This window comes from Bombina bombina, chromosome 11 (assembly GCF_027579735.1).
Source record: "Bombina bombina isolate aBomBom1 chromosome 11, aBomBom1.pri, whole genome shotgun sequence".
Lineage (NCBI taxonomy): Eukaryota > Metazoa > Chordata > Amphibia > Anura > Bombinatoridae > Bombina > Bombina bombina.
In genome coordinates, this window is record NC_069509.1 from 4,466,778 (window position 1) to 4,489,652 (window position 22,875).

The following is a 22,875-nucleotide window of genomic DNA, read 5'->3' on the forward strand; positions in this document are numbered from 1 at the left end:
CCCCTTTGGGCTTGGTTGGGTCTCAGCAAAGCAGATACCAGGGACTGTAAAGGGGTTAAAGTGTTAAAACGGCTCCGGTTCCGTTATTTTAAGGGTTAAAGCTTCCAAATTTGGTGTGCAATACTTTTAAGGCTTTAAGACACTGTGGTGAAAATTTGGTGAATTTTGTACAATTCCTTCATGTTTTTTCGCAATTGCAGTAATAAAGTGTGTTCAGTTTAAAATTTAAAGTGACAGTAACGGTTTTATTTTAAAACGTTTTTTGTACTTTATTATCAAGTTTATGCCTGTTTAACATGTCTGAACTACCAGATAGACTGTGTTCTGAATGTGGGGAAGCCAGAATTCCTGTTCATTTAAATAAATGTGATTTATGTGATAATGACAATGATGCCCAAGATGATTCCTCAAGTGAGGGGAGTAAGCATGGTACTGCATCATTCCCTCCTTCGTCTACACGAGTCTTGCCCACTCAGGAGGCCCCTAGTATATCTAGCGCGCCAATACTGCTTACTATGCAACAATTAACTGCTGTAATGGATAATTCTGTCAAAAACATTTTAGCCAAAATGAACCCTTGTCAGCGTAAGCGTGGCTGCTCTGTTTTAGTTACTGAAGAGCATGACGACGCTGATATTAATATCTCTGAAGGGCCCCTAACCCAATCTGAGGGGGCCAGGGAGGTTTTGTCTGAGGGAGAAATTACTGATTCAGGGAACATTTCTCAACAGGCTGAACCTGATGTAATTGCATTTAAATTTAAGTTGGAACATCTCCGCATTCTGCTTAAGGAGGTATTATCCACTCTGGATGATTGTGAAAAGTTGGTCATCCCAGAGAAACTATGTAAAATGGACAAGTTCCTAGAGGTGCCGGAGCTCCCAGAAGCTTTTCCTATACCCAAGCGGGTGGCGGACATTGTTAATAAAGAATGGGAAAGGCCCGGTATTCCTTTCGTCCCTCCCCCCATATTTAAAAAATTGTTTCCTATGGTCGACCCCAGAAAGGACTTATGGCAGACAGTCCCCAAGGTCGAGGGAGCGGTTTCTACTTTAAACAAACGCACCACTATACCCATAGAGGATAGTTGCGCTTTCAAAGATCCTATGGATAAAAAATTAGAAGGTTTGCTTAAAAAGATGTTTGTTCAGCAGGGTTACCTTCTACAACCAATTTCATGCATTGTCCCTGTCACTACAGCCGCATGTTTCTGGTTTGATGAACTGATAAAGGCGCTCGATAGTGATTCTCCTCCTTATGAGGAGATTATGGACAGAATCAATGCTCTCAAATTGGCTAATTCTTTCACCCTAGACGCCACTTTGCAATTGGCTAGGTTAGCGGCTAAGAATTCTGGGTTTGCTATTGTGGCGCGCAGAGCGCTTTGGTTGAAATCTTGGTCGGCTGACGCGTCTTCCAAGAACAAGCTACTAAACATTCCTTTCAAGGGGAAAACGCTGTTTGGCCCTGACTTGAAAGAGATTATCTCGGATATCACTGGGGGTAAGGGCCACGCCCTTCCTCAGGATCGGCCTTTCAAGGCGAAAAATAGACCCAATTTTCGTCCCTTTCGTAAAAACGGACCCGCCCAAAGTGCTACGTCCTCTAAGCAAGAGGGTAATACTTCTCAAGCCAAGCCAGCTTGGAGACCAATGCAAGGCTGGAACAAGGGAAAGCAGGCCAAGAAGCCTGCCACTGCTACCAAGACAGCATGAAATATTGGCCCCCGATCCGGGACCGGATCTGGTGGGGGGCAGACTCTCTCTCTTCGCTCAGGCTTGGGCAAGAGATGTTCTGGATCCCTGGGCGCTAGAAATAGTCTCCCAGGGTTATCTTCTGGAATTCAAGGGACTTCCCCCAAGGGGGAGGTTCCACAGGTCTCAGTTGTCTTCAGACCACATAAAAAGACAGGCGTTCTTACATTGTGTAGAAGACCTGTTAAAAATGGGAGTGATTCATCCTGTTCCACTAAGAGAACAAGGGTTGGGGTTCTACTCCAATCTGTTCATAGTTCCCAAAAAAGAGGGAACGTTCAGACCAATCTTAGATCTCAAGATCTTAAACAAGTTTCTCAAGGTTCCATCTTTCAAGATGGAAACCATTCGAACTATTCTTCCTTCCATCCAGGAGGGTCAATTCATGACCACGGTGGATTTAAAGGATGCGTATCTACATATTCCTATCCACAAGGAACATCATCGGTTCCTAAGGTTTGCATTCCTGGACAAACATTACCAGTTCGTGGCGCTTCCTTTCGGATTAGCCACTGCTCCAAGGATTTTCACAAAGGTACTAGGCTCCCTTCTAGCGGTGCTAAGACCAAGGGGCATTGCAGTAGTACCTTACCTGGACGACATTCTGATTCAAGCGTCGTCCCTTCCTCAAGCAAAGGCTCACACGGACATTGTCCTGGCCTTTCTCAGATCTCACGGCTGGAAAGTGAACGTGGAAAAGAGTTCTCTATCCCCGTCAACAAGGGTTCCCTTCTTGGGAACAATTATAGACTCTTTAGAAATGAGGATCTTTCTAACAGAGGCCAGAAAAACAAAACTTCTAGACTCTTGTCGGATACTTCATTCCGTTCCTCTTCCTTCCGTAGCTCAGTGCATGGAAGTGATCGGGTTGATGGTAGCGGCGATGGACATAGTTCCTTTTGCGCGCATTCATCTAAGACCATTACAACTGTGCATGCTCAGTCAGTGGAATGGGGACTATACAGACTTGTCTCCGAAGATACAAGTAAATCAGAGGACCAGAGACTCACTCCGTTGGTGGCTGTCCCTGGACAATCTGTCTCAAGGGATGACGTTCCGCAGACCAGAGTGGGTCATTGTCACGACCGACGCCAGTCTGATGGGCTGGGGCGCGGTCTGGGGATCCCTGAAAGCTCAGGGTCTTTGGTCTCGGGAAGAATCTCTTCTACCGATAAATATTCTGGAACTGAGAGCGATATTCAATGCTCTCAAGGCTTGGCCTCGGCTAGCGAGGACCAAGTTCATACGGTTTCAATCAGACAACATGACAACTGTTGCGTACATCAACCATCAGGGGGGAACAAGGAGTTCCCTAGCGATGGAAGAAGTGACCAAAATCATTCTATGGGCGGAGTCTCACTCCTGCCACCTGTCTGCTATCCACATCCCAGGAGTGGAAAATTGGGAAGCGGATTTTCTGAGTCGTCAGACATTGCATCCGGGGGAGTGGGAACTCCATCCGGAAATCTTTGCCCAAGTCACTCACCTGTGGGGCATTCCAGACATGGATCTGATGGCCTCTCGTCAGAACTTCAAAGTTCCTTGCTACGGGGCCAGATCCAGGGATCCCAAGGCGGCTCTAGTGGATGCACTAGTAGCACCTTGGACCTTCAAACTAGCTTATGTGTTCCCGCCATTTCCTCTCATCCCCAGGCTGGTAGCCAGGATCAATCAGGAGAGGGCGTCGGTGATCTTGATAGCTCCTGCGTGGCCACGCAGGACTTGGTATGCAGATCTGGTGAATATGTCATCGGCTCCACCTTGGAAGCTACCTTTGAGACGAGACCTTCTTGTTCAGGGTCCGTTCGAACATCCGAATCTGGTTTCACTCCAGCTGACTGCTTGGAGATTGAACGCTTGATTTTATCGAAGCGAGGATTCTCAGATTCTGTTATCGATACTCTTGTTCAGGCCAGAAAGCCTGTAACTAGAAAGATTTACCACAAAATTTGGAAAAAATATATCTGTTGGTGTGAATCCAAAGGATTCCCTTGGGACAAGGTTAAGATTCCTAGGATTCTATCCTTCCTTCAAGAAGGATTGGAAAAAGGATTATCTGCAAGTTCCCTGAAGGGACAGATTTCTGCCTTGTCGGTGTTACTTCACAAAAAGCTGGCAGCTGTGCCAGATGTTCAAGCCTTTGTTCAGGCTCTAGGTTAGAATCAAGCCTGTTTACAAACCTTTGACTCCTCCTTGGAGTCTCAATTTAGTTCTTTCAGTTCTTCAGGGGGTTCCGTTTGAACCCTTACATTCCGTTGATATTAAGTTATTATCTTGGAAAGTTTTGTTTTTAGTTGCAATTTCTTCTGCTAGAAGAGTTTCAGAATTATCTGCTCTGCAGTGTTCTCCTCCTTATCTGGTGTTCCATGCAGATAAGGTGGTTTTACGTACTAAACCTGGTTTTCTTCCAAAAGTTGTTTCTAACAAAAACATTAACCAGGAGATTATCGTACCTTCTCTGTGTCCGAAACCAGTTTCAAAGAAGGAACGTTTGTTGCACAATTTGGATGTTGTTCGCGCTCTAAAATTCTATTTAGATGCTACAAAGGATTTTAGACAAACATCTTCCTTGTTTGTTGTTTATTCAGGTAAAAGGAGAGGTCAAAAAGCAACTTCTACCTCTCTCTCTTTTTGGATTAAAAGCATCATCAGATTGGCTTACGAGACTGCCGGACGGCAGCCTCCCGAAAGAATCACAGCTCATTCCACTAGGGCTGTGGCTTCCACATGGGCCTTCAAGAACGAGGCTTCTGTTGATCAGATATGTAGGGCAGCAACTTGGTCTTCACTGCACACTTTTACCAAATTTTACAAGTTTGATACTTTTGCTTCTTCTGAGGCTATTTTTGGGAGAAAGGTTTTGCAAGCCGTGGTGCCTTCCATTTAGGTGACCTGATTTGCTCCCTCCCTTCATCCGTGTCCTAAAGCTTTGGTATTGGTTCCCACAAGTAAGGATGACGCCGTGGACCGGACACACCTATGTTGGAGAAAACAGAATTTATGTTTACCTGATAAATTACTTTCTCCAACGGTGTGTCCGGTCCACGGCCCGCCCTGGTTTTCTCCAACATAGGTGTGTCCGGTCCACGGCGTCATCCTTACTTGTGGGATATTCTCTTCCCCAACAGGAAATGGCAAAGAGCCCAGCAAAGCTGGTCACATGATCCCTCCTAGGCTCCGCCTACCCCAGTCATTCTCTTTGCCGTTGTACAGGCAACATCTCCACGGAGATGGCTTAGAGTTTTTTAGTGTTTAACTGTAGTTTTTCATTATTCAATCAAGAGTTTGTTATTTTCAAATAGTGCTGGTACGTACTATTTACTCAGAAACAGAAAAGAGATGAAGAATTCTGTTTGTATGAGGAAAATGATTTTAGCAACCGTAACTAAAATCCATGGCTGTTCCACACAGGACTGTTGAGAGCAATTAACTTCAGTTGGGGGAACAGTTTGCAGTCCCTTGCTGCTTGAGGTATGACACATTCTAACAAGACGATGTAATGCTGGAAGCTGTCATTTTCCCTATGGGATCCGGTAAGCCATGTTTATTACGATTGTAAATAAGGGCTTCACAAGGGCTTATTTAAACTGTAGACTTTTTCTGGGCTAAATCGATTGATTATTAACACATATTTAGCCTTGAGGAATCATTTTATCTGGGTATTTTGATATAATAATATCGGCAGGCACTGTTTTAGACACCTTATTCTTTAGGGGCTTTCCCAAAGCATAGGCAGAGTCTCATTTTCGCGCCGGTATGGCGCACTTGTTTTTGAGGACAGCATGGCATGCAGCTGCATGTGTGTGGAGCTCTGATACATAGAAAGGTCTTTCTGAAGGCATCATTTGGTATCGTATTCCCCTTTGGGCTTGGTTGGGTCTCAGCAAAGCAGATTCCAGGGACTGTAAAGGGGTTAAATATAAAAACGGCTCCGGTTCCGTTATTTTAAGGGTTAAAGCTTCCAAATTTGGTGTGCAATACTTTTAAGGCTTTAAGACTCTGTGGTGAAATTTTGGTGAATTTTGAACAATTCCTTCATACTTTTTCGCAATTGCAGTAATAAAGTGTGTTTAGTTTAAAATTTAAAGTGACAGTAACGGTTTTATTTTAAAACGTTTTTTGTGCTTTGTTATCAAGTTTATGCCTGTTTATCATGTCTGAACTACCAGATAGATTGTGTTCTGACTGTGGGGAAACCAAGGTTCCTTCTCATTTAACTATATGTATTTTATGTCATAAAAAAATTTAGTAAAAATGATGCCCAAGATGATTCCTCAAGTGAGGGGAGTAAGCATGGTACTGCATCATCCCCTCCTTCGTCTACACCAGTCTTGCCCATACAGGAGGCCCCTAGTACATCTAGTGCGCCAATACTCCTTACTATGCAACATTTCACGGCTGTAATGGATAATTCTATCAAAAACATTTTAGCCAATATGCCCACTTATCAGTGAAAGCGCGACTGCTCTGTTTTAGAAAATTCTGTAGAGCATGAGAGCGCTGATGATATGGTTTCTGAAGGGCCCCTACACCAGTCTGAGGGGGCCAGGGAGGTTTTGTCTGAGGGAGAAATTTCAGATTCAGGAAACATTTCTCAACAAGCTGAACCTGATGTGATTACTTTTAAATTTAAGTTGGAACATCTCCGCGCTCTGCTTAAGGAGGTGTTATCCAATTTGGATGATTGTGATTATCTGGTCATTCCAGAACCACTATGTAAAATGGAAAAGTTCTTAGAGGCCCCGGGGCCCCCCGAAGTTTTTCCTATATCCAAGCGGGTGGCGTACATTGTTAGTACAGAATGGGTCAGGCCCGGTATACCTTTAGTACCTCCCCCCATATTTATAAAATTGTTTTCCTATAGTCGACACCAGAAAGGACTGATGGCAGACAGTCCCCAAGGTCGAGGGGGCGGTTTCTACTCTACACAAGCGCGCCACTATACCCATAGAAGATAGTTGTGCTTTCCAAGATCCTATGGATAAAAAATTAGAAGGTCTGCTAAAGATGTTTGTTCAGCAAGGTTCCCTTCTACAACCAATTGCATGCATTGTCCCTGTCACTGCAGCCGCGTGTTTCTAGTTTGAGCTAGGAAAGGCGATTATTAGTAATTCTTCTTCTTATAAGGAGATTATGGACAGAATTCGTGCTCTTAAATTGGCTAATTCTTTCACCCTAGACGCCACCTTGCAATTGGCTAGGTTAGCGGCGAAAAAATTCTGGGTTTGCTATTGTGGCGCAGAGCGCTTTGGTTAAAATCTTGGGCAGCGGATGCGTCTTCCAAGAACAAATTGCTTGACATTCCTTTCAAGGGGAAAACACTCTTTGGCCCTGACTTGAAAGAGATTATCTTTGATATCACTGGGGGCAAGGGCCACGCCCTTCCTCAGGATAGGTCTTTTCAAGACCAAAAATAAACCTAAGTTTCGTCCCTTTCGCAGAAACGGATCAGCCCCAAGGGCTACGTCCTCTAAGCAGGAAGGTAATACTTCTCAAGCCAATCCAGCCTGGAGACCTATGCAAGGCTGGAACAAAGGAAAGCAGGCCAGGAAACCTGCCACTGCTACCAAGACAGCATGAAATGCGGGCCCCCGATCCGGGACCGGATCTGGTGGGGGGCAGACTCTCTCTCTTCGCTCAGGCTTAGGGGCAAGAGAGGTTCTGGACCCTTGGGCGCTAGAAATAGTCTCCCAAGGTTATTCTCTGGAGTTCAAGGGGCTTCCTCCAAGGGGGAGGTTCCACAGGTCTCAGTTGTCTTCAGACCAGGGTAGAAGACCTGCTAAAAATGGGAGTGATTCATCCTGTTCCATTAGGAGAACAAGGGATGGGGTTCTACTCCAATCTGTTCATAGTTCCCAAAAATAGAGGGAACGTTCAGACCAATCTTAGATCTCAAGATCTTGAACAAGTTTCTCAAGGTTCCATCGTTCAAGATGGAAACCATTCGAACACTTCTTCCTTCCATCCAGGAAGGTCATTTCATGACCAAGGTGGATTTCAAGGATGCGTATCTACATATTCCTATCCACAAGGAACATCATCGGTTCCTAAGGTTTGAATTCCTGGACAAGCATTTCCAGTTCGTGGCGTTTTCTTTCGGATTAGCCACTGCTCCTAGGATTTTCTCATAGGTACTAGGGTCCCTTCTGGCGGTGCTAAGACCAAGGGGCATTGCTGTAGTACCTTACTTGGACGACATTCTGATTCGTGCGTCGTCCCTTCCTCAAGTAAAGGCTCACACGGACGTTGTCCTGGCCTTTCTCAGATCTCACGGATGGAAAGTGAACGTGGAAAAGAGTTCTCTATCTCCGTCAACGAGGGTTCCCTTCTTGGGAACTATAATAGACTCCTTAGAAATGAGGATTTTTCTGACAGAAGCCAGAAAAACAAAACTTCTAGACTCTTGTCGGATACTTCATTCCGTTCCTCTTCCTTCCATAGCGCAGTGCATGGAAGTGATAGGTTGATGGTAGCGGCAATGGACATAGTTCCTTTTGTGCGCATTCATCTAAGACCATTACAACTGTTCCTGCTCAGTCAGTGGAATGGGGACTATTCAGACTTATCTCCGAAGATACAAGTAAATCAGAGGACCAGAGACTCATTCCGTTGGTGGCTGTCCCTGGACAACCTGTCACAAGGGATGACCTTCCGCAGATCAGAGTGGGTCATTGTCACGACCGACGCCAGTCTGATGGGCTGGGGCGCGGTCTGGGGATCCCTGAAAGCTCAGGGTCTTTGGTCTCGGGTAGAATCTCTTCTACCGATAAATATTCCGGAACTGAGAGCGATATTCAATGCTCTCAAAGCTTGGCCTCAGCTAGCGAGGGCCAAGTTCATACATCAACCATCAGGGGGGAACAAGGAGTTCCCTAGCGATGGACGAAGTGACCAAAATCATTCTATGGGCGGAGTCTCACTCCTGCCACCTGTCTGCTATCCACATCCCAGGAGTGGAAAATTGGGAAGCGGATTTTCTGAGTCGTCAGACATTGCATCCGGGGGAGTGGGAACTCCATCCGGAAATCTTTGCCCAAGTCACTCAACCGTGGGGCATTCCAGACATGGATCTGATGGCCTCTCGTCAGAACTTCAGAGTTCCTTACTACGGGTCCAGATCCAGGGATCCCAAGGCGGCTCTAGTGGATGCACTAGTAGCACCTTGGACCTTCAAACTAGCTTATGTGTTCCCGCCGTTTCCTCTCATCCCCAGGCTGGTAGCCAGGATCAATCAGGAGAGGGCGTCGGTGATTTTGATAGCTCCTGCGTGGCCACGCAGGACTTGGTATACAGATCTGGTGAATATGTCATCGGCTCCACCATGGAAGCTACCTTTGAGACGAGACCTTCTGGTTCTAGGTCCGTTCGATCCACTCCAGCTGACTGCTTGGAGATTGAACGCTTGATCTTATCAAAGCGAGGGTTCTCAGATTCTGTCATTAATACTCTTGTTCAGGCCTGAAAGCCTGTAACCAGAAAGTTACCACATAATTTGGTATATCTGTTGGTGTGAATCTGCAGGATTCCCTTGGGACAAGGTTAAGATTCCTAAGAGTCTATCCTTCCTTCGAGAAGGATTGGAAAAAGGATTATCTGCAAGTTCCTTGATAGGACAGATTTCTGCCTTGTCTGTGTTACTTCACAAAAAGCTGGCAGCTGTGCCAGATGTTCTAGCCTTTGTTCAGGCTCTGGTTAGAATCAAGCCTGTTTACAAAATTTTGACTCCTCCTTGGAGTCTCAACCTAGTTCTTTCAGTTCTTCAGGGGGTTCCGTTTGAACCCTTACATTCCGTTGATATTAAGTTATTATCTTGGAAAGTTTTGTTTTTGGTTGCAATTTCTTCTGCTAGAAGAGTTTCAGAATTATCTGCTCTGCAGTGTTCTTCTCCTTATCTGGTGTTCCATGCAGATAAGGTGGTTTTGCGTACTAAACCTGGTTTTCTTCCAAAAGTTGTTTCTAACAAAGACATTAACCAGGAGATAGTTGTGCCTTCTTTGTGTCCTAATCCAGTTTCAAAGAAGGAACGTTTGTTGCACAACTTGGATGTAGTTCGTGCTCTCAAATTTTACTTAGCAGCTACTAAGGTTTTCAGACAAACTTTGGCTTTGTTTGTTGTTTATTCTGGTAAACGGAGAGGTCAAAAAGCAACTTCTACCTCTCTCTCCTTCTGGATTAAAAGCATTATCCGATTGGCTTATGAGACTGCCGGACGGCAGCATCCTGAAAGAATCACAGCTCACTCCACTAGGGCTGTGGCTTCCACATGGGCCTTCAAGATCGAGGCTTCTGTTGATCAGATATGTAAGGCAGCGACTTGGTCTTCACTGCACACTTTTTCTAAATTTTACAAATTTGATACTTTTGCTTCTTCTGAGGCTATTTTTGGGAGAAAGGTTTTGCAAGCCGTGGTGCCTTCCATTTAGGTGACCTGATTTGCTCCCTCCCTTCATCCGTGTCCTAAAGCTTTGGTATTGGTTCCCACAAGTAAGGATGACGCCGTGGACCGGACACACCTATGTTGGAGAAAACAGAATTTATGTTTACCTGATAAATTACTTTCTCCAACGGTGTGTCCGGTCCACGGCCCGCCCTGGTTTTTTTAATCAGGTCTGATAATTTATTTTCTTTAACTACAGTCACCACGGTAACATATGGTTTCTCCTATGCAAATATTCCTCCTTTACGTCGGTCGAATGACTGGGGTAGGCGGAGCCTAGGAGGGATCATGTGACCAGCTTTGCTGGGCTCTTTGCCATTTCCTGTTGGGGAAGAGAATATCCCACAAGTAAGGATGACGCCGTGGACCGGACACACCGTTGGAGAAAGTAATTTATCAGGTAAACATAAATTCTGTTTTTTAATCAGGTCTGATAATTTATTTTCTTTAACTACAGTCACCACGGTACCATATGGTTTCTCCTATGCAAATATTCCTCCTTAACGTCGGTCGAATGACTGGGGTAGGCGGAGCCTAGGAGGGATCATGTGACCAGCTTTGCTGGGCTCTTTGCCATTTCCTGTTGGGGAAGAGAATATCCCACAAGTAAGGATGACGCCGTGGACCGGACACACCGTTGGAGAAAGTAATTTATCAGGTAAACATAAATTCTGTTTTTCGTCCCTTTCGTAGAAACGGACCAACCCAAAGTGCTACGTCCTCTAAGCAAGAGGGTAATACTTCTCAAGCCAAGCCAGCTTGGAGACCAATGCAAGGCTGGAACAAAGGAAAGCAGGCCAAGAAACCTGCCACTGCTACCAAGACAGCATGAAATGTTGGCCCCCGATCCGGGACCGGATCTGGTGGGGGGCAGACTCTCTCTCTTCGCTCAGGCTTGGGCAAGAGATGTTCTGGATCCTTGGGCGCTAGAAATAGTCTCCCAAGGTTATCTTCTGGAATTCAAGGGACTTCCCCCAAGGGGGAGGTTCCACAGGTCTCAGTTGTCTTCAGACCACATAAAAAGACAGGCATTCTTACATTGTGTAGAAGACCTGTTAAAAATGGGAGTGATTCATCCTGTTCCATTAAGAGAACAAGGGATGGGGTTCTACTCCAATCTGTTCATAGTTCCCAAAAAAGAGGGAACGTTCAGACCAATCTTAGATCTCAAGATCTTAAACAAGTTTCTCAAGGTTCCATCGTTCAAGATGGAAACCATTCGAACTATTCTTCCTTCCATCCAGGAAGGTCAATTCATGACCACGGTGGATTTAAAGGATGCGTATCTACATATTCCTATCCACAAGGAACATCATCGGTTCCTAAGGTTCGCATTCCTGGACAAACATTACCAGTTCGTGGCGCTTCCTTTCGGATTAGCCACTGCTCCAAGGATTTTCACAAAGGTACTAGGGTCCCTTCTAGCTGTGCTAAGACCAAGGGGCATTGCTGTAGTACCTTACTTGGACGACATTCTGATTCAAGCGTCGTCCCTTCCTCAAGCAAAGGCTCACACGGACATTGTCCTGGCCTTTCTCAGATCTCACGGATGGAAAGTGAACGTGGAAAAGAGTTCTCTATCTCCGTCAACAAGGGTTCCCTTCTTGGGAACAATAATAGACTCCTTAGAAATGAGGATTTTCCTGACAGAGGCCAGAAAAACAAAACTTCTAGACTCTTGTCGGATACTTCGTTCCGTTCCTCTTCCTTCCATAGCTCAGTGCATGGAAGTGATCGGGTTGATGGTAGCGGCAATGGACATAGTTCCTTTTGCGCGCATTCATCTAAGACCATTACAACTGTGCATGCTCAGTCAGTGGAATGGGGACTATACAGACTTGTCTCCGAAGATACAAGTAAATCAGAGGACCAGAGACTCACTCCGTTGGTGGCTGTCCCTGGACAACCTGTCACAAGGGATGACATTCCGCAGACCAGAGTGGGTCATTGTCACGACCGACGCCAGTCTGATGGGCTGGGGCGCGGTCTGGGGATCCCTGAAAGCTCAGGGTCTTTGGTCTCGGGAAGAATCTCTTCTACCGATAAATATTCTGGAACTGAGAGCGATATTCAATGCTCTCAAGGCTTGGCCTCAGCTAGCGAGGGCCAAGTTCATACGGTTTCAATCAGACAACATGACAACTGTTGCGTACATCAACCATCAGGGGGGAACAAGGAGTTCCCTAGCGATGGAAGAAGTGACCAAAATCATTCTATGGGCGGAGTCTCACTCCTGCCACCTGTCCGCTATTCACATCCCTGGAGTGGAAAATTGGGAAGCGGATTTTCTGAGTCGTCAGACATTGCATCCGCGGGAGTGGGAACTCCATCCGGAAATCTTTGCCCAAGTCACTCAGCTGTGGGGCATTCCAGACATGGATCTGATGGCCTCTCGTCAGAACTTCAAAGTTCCTTGCTACGGGTCCAGATCCAGGGATCCCAAGGCGGCTCTAGTGGATGCACTAGTAGCACCTTGGACCTTCACACTAGCTTATGTGTTCCCGCCGTTTCCTCTCATCCCCAGGCTGGTAGCCAGGATCAATCAGGAGAGGGCGTCGGTGATCTTGATAGCTCCTGCGTGGCCACGCAGGACTTGGTATGCAGATCTGGTGAATATGTCATCGGCTCCACCTTGGAAGCTACCTTTGAGACGAGACCTTCTTGTTCAGGGTCCGTTCGAACATCCGAATCTGGTTTCACTCCAGCTGACTGCTGGAGATTGAACGCTTGATCTTATCGAAGCGAGGGTTCTCAGATTCTGTTATCGATACTCTTGTTCAGGCCAGAAAGCCTGTAACTAGAAAGATTTACCACAAAATTTGGAAAAAATATATCTGTTGGTGTGAATCTAAAGGATTCCCTTGGGACAAGGTTAAGATTCCTAGGATTCTATCCTTCCTTCAAGAAGGATTGGAAAAAGGATTATCTGCAAGTTCCCTGAAGGGACAGATTTCTGCCTTGTCTGTGTTACTTCACAAAAAACTGGCAGCTGTGCCAGATGTTCAAGCCTTTGTTCAGGCTCTGGTTAGAATTAAGCCTGTTTACAAACCTTTGACTCCTCCTTGGAGTCTCAATTTGGTTCTTTCAGTTCTTCAGGGGGTTCCGTTTGAACCCTTACATTCCGTTGATCTTAAGTTATTATCTTGGAAAGTTTTGTTTTTAGTTGCAATTTCTTCTGCTAGAAGAGTTTCAGAATTATCTGCTCTGCAGTGTTCTCCTCCTTATCTGGTGTTCCATGCAGATAAGGTGGTTTTACGTACTAAACCTGGTTTTCTTCCAAAAGTTGTTTCTAACAAAAACATTAACCAGGAGATTATCGTACCTTCTCTGTGTCCGAAACCAGTTTCAAAGAAGGAACGATTGTTGCACAATTTGGATGTTGTTCGCGCTCTAAAATTCTATTTAGATGCTACAAAGGATTTTAGACAAACATCTTCCTTGTTTGTTGTTTATTCCGGTAAAAGGAGAGGTCAAAAAGCAACTTCTACCTCTCTTTCTTTTTGGATTAAAAGCATCATCAGATTGGCTTACGAGACTGCCGGACGGCAGCCTCCCGAAAGAATCACAGCTCATTCCACTAGGGCTGTGGCTTCCACATGGGCCTTCAAGAACGAGGCTTCTGTTGATCAGATATGTAGGGCAGCGACTTGGTCTTCACTGCACACTTTTACCAAATTTTACAAGTTTGATACTTTTGCTTCTTCTGAGGCTATTTTTGGGAGAAAGGTTTTGCAAGCCGTGGTGCCTTCCATTTAGGTGACCTGATTTGCTCCCTCCCTTCATCCGTGTCCTAAAGCTTTGGTATTGGTTCCCACAAGTAAGGATGACGCCGTGGACCGGACACACCTATGTTGGAGAAAACAGAATTTATGTTTACCTGATAAATTACTTTCTCCAACGGTGTGTCCGGTCCACGGCCCGCCCTGGTTTTTTTAATCAGGTCTGATAATTTATTTTCTTTAACTACAGTCACCACGGTACCATATGGTTTCTCCTATGCAAATATTCCTCCTTAACGTCGGTCGAATGACTGGGGTAGGCGGAGCCTAGGAGGGATCATGTGACCAGCTTTGCTGGGCTCTTTGCCATTTCCTGTTGGGGAAGAGAATATCCCACAAGTAAGGATGACGCCGTGGACCGGACACACCGTTGGAGAAAGTAATTTATCAGGTAAACATAAATTCTGTTTTTAAACTACATTCACCACTGCACCCTATAGTTTCTCCTTTCTCTTGCTTGTCTTCGGTCGAATGACTGGAGGTGGCAGTTAGGGGAGGAGCTATATAGACAGCTCTGCTGTGGGTGATCCTTCAGCTTCCTGTTGGGAAGGAGAATATCCCACAAGTAATGGATGAATCCGTGGACTGGATACACCACAAGAGAAATACATTTATCAGGTAAGCATGAATTTTGTTTTCATTCTTTTAGAATTCCTAGAATTTTACAGTTACTTCAGGATGGTTTAGATGAGGGTTTGTCTGCAAGTTTTTTGGAAGGACAAATCTCTGCTCTTTCTGTTCTGTTCCACAGAAAAATTGCTAAACTTCCTGATATTTGTTTTGTACAGGCTTTGATGCGTATTAAGCCTGTCATTAAATTAATTTCTCCTCCTTGGAGTCTTAATTTGGTTTTTCAGGCTTTACAGGCTCCTCTTTTTGAGCCTATGCATCCTCTGAACATTAAATTACTTTCTTGGAAAGTGTTGTTCCTTTTGGCCATCTCTTCTGCTAGAAGAATTTCTGAATTATCTGCTCTTTCTTGTGAATCTCCTTTTCTGATTTTTCATCAGGATAAGGCGGTTTTGCGGACTTCGTTTAAATTTTTACCTAAGGTTGTGAACTCCAACAACATTAGTAGAGAAATTGTTGTCCCTTCTTTGTGTCCTAATCCTAAGAATTCTCTGGAGAGATCCTTACATTATTTGGATGTGGTGAGAGCTTTGAAATATTATGTTGAAGCTACTAAAGATTTCAGGAAGACTTCTAGTCTATTTATCTTTTCTGGTTCTAGGAAAGGTCAGAAGGCTTCTGCCATTTCTTTGGCATCTTGGTTAAAGCTTTTGATTCATCAGGCTTATTTAGAGTTGGCTAAAACCCCGCTTCAGAGGAGTACGGCTCATTCTACTAGGTCAGTTTCCACTTCCTGGGCTTTTAGGAATGAATCTTCTGTTGATCAGATTTGCAAAGCAGCAACTTGGTATACTTTGCATACTTTTACTAAATTCTATCATTTTGATGTTTTCTCTTCTTCAGAAGCAGTTTTTGGTAGAAAAGTACTTCAGGTAGTTGTTTCAGTTTGATTCTTCTGCTTATAATTTCAGTTTTTGTCAGCGGAATTGGCTGTCTTTATTTTTATCCCTCCCTCTCTAGTGACTCTTGCGTGGATGTTCCACATCTTGGGTATTGCTATCCCATACGTCACTAGCTCATGGACTCTTGCCAATTACATGAAACAAAACATAATTTATGTAAGAATTTACCTGATAAATTAATTTCCTTCATATTGGCAAGAGTCCATGAGACCCACCCTTTTTATGGTGGTTATGATTTTTTTTGTATAAAGCACAATTATTCCAATTCCTTGTTGATGCTTTCGCTCCTTTCTTATCACCCCACTTCTTGGCTATTCATTAAACTGAATTGTGGGTGTGGTGGGGGGTGTATTTATAGGCAGTTTGAGGTTTGGGAAACTTTGCCCCTCCTGGTAGGATTGTATATCCCATACGTCACTAGCTCATGGACTCTTGCCAATATGAAAGAAATGAATTTATCAGGTAAGTTCTTAAATAAATTATATTTTTTGGTTGAGAAGTGTCATCCATATGGCATATGTGGAGGTGGGACAACAGCCTACTGTGAGAATTACGGCTCATTCTATCCGGGCAGTATCTTTTTCTTGGGCCTTTAAGAACGAAGCTTCAGTAGAACAGATCTGTAAGGCGGCCACATGGTCTTCTCTACATACCTATTCTAAGATTTACAAATTTGATGTCTTTGCCTCAGCTGATGTTTCCTTTGGAAGAAAGATGCTTCAGTTTAGGTCTGCCTACCTTGCTTGACCCTCCCTGTTCATTCTGTCATTTTTAGCTTAGGTATTGGATTCCCAACAGTAATTAATTAATTTGTGGGCTATCACTGCCATTTGCAAAAAACAAAAAAAATATGCTTAACTGAAGTTCTCTCTTTCTTGTCAGGGAGAATCCACAAACAAAACCTGTTTTTGTTATTTACAGTGGCATTTATTTTTCCTTTCTTCCGACACCTCCATACCCCTAGTGTTTCTCACTTTTCCTTTTTCTCAGCTTAATTACTGGGGAAGTAGGAGGGATACCTAATGCTTTGGCTGGGGTGTCTTTGCTTCCTCTGGTGGCCAGATGTATTCCCAACAGTAATGAATGAATTTGTGGACTCTCACTGCCAAGAAAGAAAATAATTTGTCAAGTTGTTTTTCATGTAAACGAGAGGAGGGTTCTGTTACTCCTCCCTTAGCTGCTCCAGCTATATTTAGTTCCACATGGCACATATTTTGCTTTTTCTTTTATTTGTGAAGTATTTTCTTCCAACTTTACAGGTATTGCGTCCTTTCCTCTTGCGCAGGATTAAGCTTGATGTGGAAAAACAAATGCCTAAGAAGTATGAGCATGTGATATATTGCCGGCTCTCGAAGCGTCAGCGCTACCTATATGATGACTTTATGGCACAGGCAGCGTAAGTAAGGGGACTTCAGTCTTATGACTAATGACTAATTACTGTGACCTACACTCTCTCCTTATTTGTCACCACTTATTTTCTCTCTCCTACCACATATATTTCCATCTCTCATTTTATCATTACCCTTATTTCTCCCATTCTCCTTTTTGTCCACCTTACACATGTGCCCTCTATCAGTTAATCCCTAAAAGCTTTCTCTTCCTCAGAACACGGGAGACGTTGGCAAGTGGACATTTTATGAGTGTTATCAACATCCTTATGCAGTTGCGTAAAGTGTGCAATCATCCAAACTTATTTGACCCGCGGCCGATCCATTCACCCTTCATTACCAGTGGTGTTTCTTATAGCGTTCCTTCCCTGGTTCTGCGGGTTCTACAGCAGCATCCTCTCCAGGCATGTATATGAGTTGTCGGTCAATTTGGTAATCATGGAGAGAGACTTGATTTTATGGAGGGCTTAGGATGGTTATCAAATGTTTGTGTTCAGTGCAGAGTGTGAATGGATTTTTGTGTAGGTGGTTAGATAATGAGCAGAATAGATTTGATGATGAAAGTAAGGAAATGCAGGGATTCCTGTGGGGTTTTAAATATTTATTTAGCTTACACTTTAGTTAAGAATATATGCCTCCTGATACTTAACTGCTGTCATTGTCACTTTGATCTTTAGCACGTGGATTTGGCTTTATTTGACCTGATTAACATTGAAGGACATGTATGTCGCTATGGAAGCGAAATAGTCTTGCAGCAGTATAAACCTTCCCGCTCGCTTATTCAGGAGATTTCCGATTCGCCTGAACCCCCACCTCGGCCCCGTCCTGTGAAAATGAAGGTTAACAGGTTGGTCTCAAGTCTCTCACTTTCCCTTGCATGTGGACCTCCCCTCAATGAGCTGTGACCTTCCTCTCCTACCTTTTATTATCTGTCTATCCCAGCTGGTCTCTCTTCCCACTTGTGTGCCAGCACGCTGTCCTTTTTTTCTCATTCTTGTATGCATGGTGTTTTCATGGAGAAACGACAAACTAGAAAGTGTTACATGGCGAGTACATGTATACTTTATTAGGCACCTGTCTAGTTTCTAGAGGCAGAATAAAGTCCTCAGTGGACATTCCCTGTGCAGAGTTTAATTTTCCATTTTGCTGCTATTTTCTTTTCTTTGTAATGGCAGTGAGAGTCCACGATATCTATTCATAACCTATGGGAAATACTTCACCTGGCCAGCAGGAGGTGGCAGAGACACCTCAAACAGAACATGCAATATCCCTCCCACTTCTCCTACCCTCCCATTAGTTTTTTTCCTTGTTTTATTGAGGTTGGCAGAGAGAGGTGCAAAAGATTCTTTATTTTATTGTCCTCAATGCATTGCTTCCATCAAGAGAGGACAGGAGAGTTGTACAAAGCCATGTTATTATCAAAGTAAAAAATGTCTGTTTTAGCTCCTGGTGGTTATTGGGGAGTTTCTATGCCTCCGCCATTGTCCCTATGCTATCCTCCGTTATGGCAAAATGTGTTACACTGATTTCTTTTACAAAGATATGACGAGTCCACGGATTTCATCCTTACTTGTGGGATATTAACCTCCTGCTAACAGGAAGTGGCAAAGAGCACCACAGCAGAGCTGTATATATAGCCCTTCCCCTCCACCCCCAGTCATTCTCTTTTCCTGTGTTATACTAGGAAGACATGGTAAAGTGAGGTGTTAGTTTTAGTTTCTTCAATCAAGAAGTTTTTTATTTTAAATGGTACCGGTGCATACTATTTTCCTCAGGAGGATATGGAAGAAGATTTCTGCCCTGAGGTTTGATGATCTTAGCATTTGTAACGAAGATCCACGCTGGTTCCCACAAGACTTCTGAAGGTAACCATGAGACATCTTCAGTGTGGAGACCGGTTTCATGCTATAAGCAGCATTAAGGTATGTGCAGCCTTTTTTTCTGAGGAGACTTGGTGTATCAGAACTGACTGGCATTTCCCTGTATGGGAATGGGGTAAGCACTAAAACCTATTTTTTTTTTTTTTTAAATGGTTTTTATTGAGTTATTCATAAGTAACAAATATACAATTAATGTGTTACAGTAAAGAATGAGGATAGAGGTCTGTCAGTCCCCAAGTTACACATTATATAAATAACACACTGTAACCAAACATATAAAAATTAGAGAGTTCACAATAGCTATTCAAACCATTTTTCAATTTTTTAATCAACTTTCCATAAGAGAGATCTGGAAAGAGTATAGAAGAAAGAGAAAAGGAGGTACAGAAGTTAGAAACAGTAAGGACAAAACGAAAAAAAAAAAGGGGAGGGTAGAATCAGGGGCAGGGGAGTAGGAGTATACTGACATCAAGGGTAAAGTATTTCGTTCCTTAAATTTTTTTATTCAAAATTGCAAGTAACATCTCATGATGTTCTAATTGGTGAATTTTTAGATAATGGTATCTTTCTAGCAACAAAAGGTCATCCACCTGGGTTTTCCAATCTGAGATCGAGGGGATGGTCTGTGTTTTCCAGAATTTTGGGATTAATTTTTTGGCTGCAGTCAACATTATCAAAAGAAGAGCTTTTTTGCCCATACCCTCGAGTCTGGGCAGTGAGATAAATAGTATGGTCTTGGGGTCCTTAGGGATCTGTGCACCAACAGTTTCAGTCATTATTTCAAAAACCTTTGTCCAATACTCCCTCAGTCTCGGGCAAGACCACCAGACATGGAGAAGAGAGCCCTCTTCACCACATCCTCTCCAGCAGGTACTATTCAGTGCGGGAAATATTTTATTTAAACGGGATGGAGTTAGGTACCATCGACTTAACAGCTTTAAATGAATTTCTTGTACTCTCGCCGAAACAGAGGAATGTTTAGTTATTTTAAAAGCCCTCCCCCAGGAGGTCATATCTATGTCTTGGCCTAGGTCCTTGTGCCATGCTAGTGTGTATGACGGGAGGTATATAGGGTCAGTGCTGACTGTTATTTTGTATAGCTTAGATATTAAATGTGTTGGAGGGGAGGATTGAATACAGAGTTTCTCGAATACTGTAGTTTCTACCCAATTCCCTTTTTTGTTTGTGGTGTGAAATATAATGTTTTAATTGATTATAGTGGAACCATGAGGAGAAAATCTCCCCATGAGATTCTGCTAACATTGCTTGCGTTTTCATCCTGCCATTATCTGAGACAAACTGTAGGGATCCTGATCTCAAGCTATAAAGGACTAAAATATTTGTCCCTTTCTGATGGTATGGAAGATCATTTTCAATGAGCGGCGTGAGAGGGGAAGTTTTAGAAGAGATGTGAGTATTGGTATTTAAGAGTTTATCCCATTCAGAAAGTATGTCTGCCGTGATAAGATAATTACGTGTATTTTTAGGTCTCTGATGTGGGGGTGTCCATGCGAGAGTGGCAACATTATTTACTAAAACCTATTTTAATAAGAGGGGTGTTACTGGAGTCCCTATTTCTCTTGCAAGGTGTATCCAGTCCACAGATTCATCCTTACTTGTGGGATATTCTCATTCCCTACAGGAAGTGGCAAAGAGAGCACACAGCAAAGCTGTCCATATAGCTCACCCTCTGGCTCCGCCCCCCAATCATTCTCTTTGCCGCTCTAACAAGTAGCATCTCCACAGGAGGGTAAAGTGAATGTGGTGTTATTTTTAAATAGTACCGGTTTGTGCTATTTACTTTCTGGCAGAAATATGATGGAGAATTCTGCTGAGAGGAAAATGATTTTAGCATGTTGTAACTAAAATCCATTGCTGTTCCCACACAGGACTGAGGAGTACCAGAAAACTTCAGTTGGGGGGAACAGTTTGCAGGCTTAACTGCTTTGAGGTATGTTTCAGTCATCTTTTCTCCAACATAGGTGTGTCCGGTCCACGGCGTCATCCTTACTTGTGGGGATATTCTCTTCCCCAACAGGAAATGGCAAAGAGCCCAGCAAAGCTGGTCATATGATCCCTCCTAGGCTCCGCCTACCCCAGTCATTCTCTTTGCCGTTGCACAGGCAACATCTCCACGGAGATGGCTAAGAGTTTTTTTGGTGTTTAAATGTAGTTTTATTCTTCAATCAAGTGTTTGTTATTTTGAAATAGTGCTGGTATGTACTATTTACTCTGAAACAGAAAAGAGAAGAAGATTTCTGTTTGTGAGAGGAAGATGATTTTAGCAGACGTTACTAAAATCGATTGCTGTTTCCACACAGGACTGTTGAGATGAAGTAACTTCAGTTGGGGGAAGCAGTTGGCAGATTTTTCTGCCTGAGGTTTGATGGCCACATTTCTAACACGACTTGTTAATGCTGGAAGGCTGTCATTTTCCCTATGGGGACCGGTAAGCCATTTTCTTAGATTAAGTATAAGAATAAAGGCTTTATAAGGGCTTAATAAACTGGTAGACTATTTTCTGGGCTAAAACGATTACTTGCTAAGCATATTTGACAGATTATAGCGCTTTACAGTTATTATAATCTTGGGGATTGTTGTTAAAAAACGGCAGGCACTGTATGGACACCTTTTTCAGATGGGGGCCTTCTCTAGTCATAGGCAGAGCCTCATTTTCGCGCCACTAATGCGCAGTTGTTTTTGGAAGGCAAGGCATGCAGATGCATGTGTGAGGAGCTAGGATCCACTGAAAAAGCTTATAGAAGGCGTCATTTGGTATCGTATTCCCCTCTGGGCTTGGTTGTGTCTCAGCAAAGCAGATTCCTGGGACTGTAAAGGGGTTAAATGTAAAAACGGCTCCGGTTCCGTTATTTTAAGGGTTAAAGCTTCCAAATTTGGTGTGCAATACTTTTAAGGCTTTAAGACACTGTGGTGAAATTTTGGTGTATTTTGAACAATTGCTTCATACTTTTTCGCATTTTCAGTAATAAAGTGTGTTCTGTTTAAAATTTAAAGTGACAGTAACGGTTTTATTTTAAAACGTTTTTTGTGCTTTGTTGACAAGTTTAAGCCTGTTTAACATGTCTGAACCATCAGATAAACGATGTTCTATATGTATGAATGCCAATGTGTCTCCCCATTTAAATATATGTGATAATTGTGACATGGTGTCCAAACAAAGTAGGGACAATGATGCCACAGATAATAATAGTGCCTAAGATGATTCTTCAGATGAGGGGAGTAAGCATGGTACTGCATCACCCCCTTCTGTGTCTACACCAGTTTTGCCCACACAAGAGGCCCCTAGTACATCTAGTGCGCCAATACTTATTACTATGCAACAATTAACGGCTGTTATGGATAATTCTATTAAAAATATTTTATCTAAAATGGCTACTTATCAAAGAAAGCGCGATTGCTCTGTTTTAAACACTGAAGAGCAAGAGGACGCTGATGATAACGCTTCTGACATACACTCACACCAATCTGAAGGGGCCAGGAGGGAGGTTTTGTCTGAGGGAGAAATTTCAGATTCAGGGAAAATTTCTCAACAAGCTGAACCTGATGTTGTAACATTTAAATTTAAATTAGAACATCTCCGCGCACTGCTTAAGGAGGTATTATCTACTCTGGATGATTGTGACAAGTTGGTCATTCCAGAGAAATTATTTAAGATGGACAAGTTCCTAGAGGTTCCGGTGCCCCCCGATGTTTTTCCTATACCCAAGCGGGTGGCGGACATAGTAAACAAGGAATGGGAAAGGCCCGGCATACCTTTTGTGCCCCCCCCCCCTATATTTAAGAAATTATTTCCTATAGTCGACCCCAGAAAGGACTTATGGCAGACAGTCCCTAAGGTCGAGGGGGCGGTCTCTACTCTAAACAAACGCACTACTATTTCTCCAACATAGGTGTGTCCGGTCCACGGCGTCATCCTTACTTGTGGGATATTCTCTTCCCCAACAGGAAATGGCAAAGAGCCCAGCAAAGCTGGTCACATGATCCCTCCTAGGCTCCGCCTTCCCCAGTCATTCTCTTTGCCGTTGTACAGGCAACATCTCCACGGAGATGGCTTAGAGTTTTTTGGTGTTTAACTGTAGTTTTT

At 43.6% G+C, this 22,875-nt stretch overlaps 1 protein-coding gene across 1 annotated transcript in view; it reads left to right on the plus strand.

The window, feature by feature from the left end:
• SRCAP (Snf2 related CREBBP activator protein) overlaps positions 1-22,875 on the plus strand; it is a gene marked incomplete at its 3' end in the record, with an annotated part of 711,452 nt that overhangs the window by 380,385 nt on the left and 308,192 nt on the right. Inside the window, 3 exon segments of the mRNA XM_053695102.1 lie at positions 16,762-16,898; positions 17,108-17,294; positions 17,568-17,737. Of these exon segments, the coding sequence (XP_053551077.1) occupies positions 16,762-16,898; positions 17,108-17,294; positions 17,568-17,737 (494 nt within the window).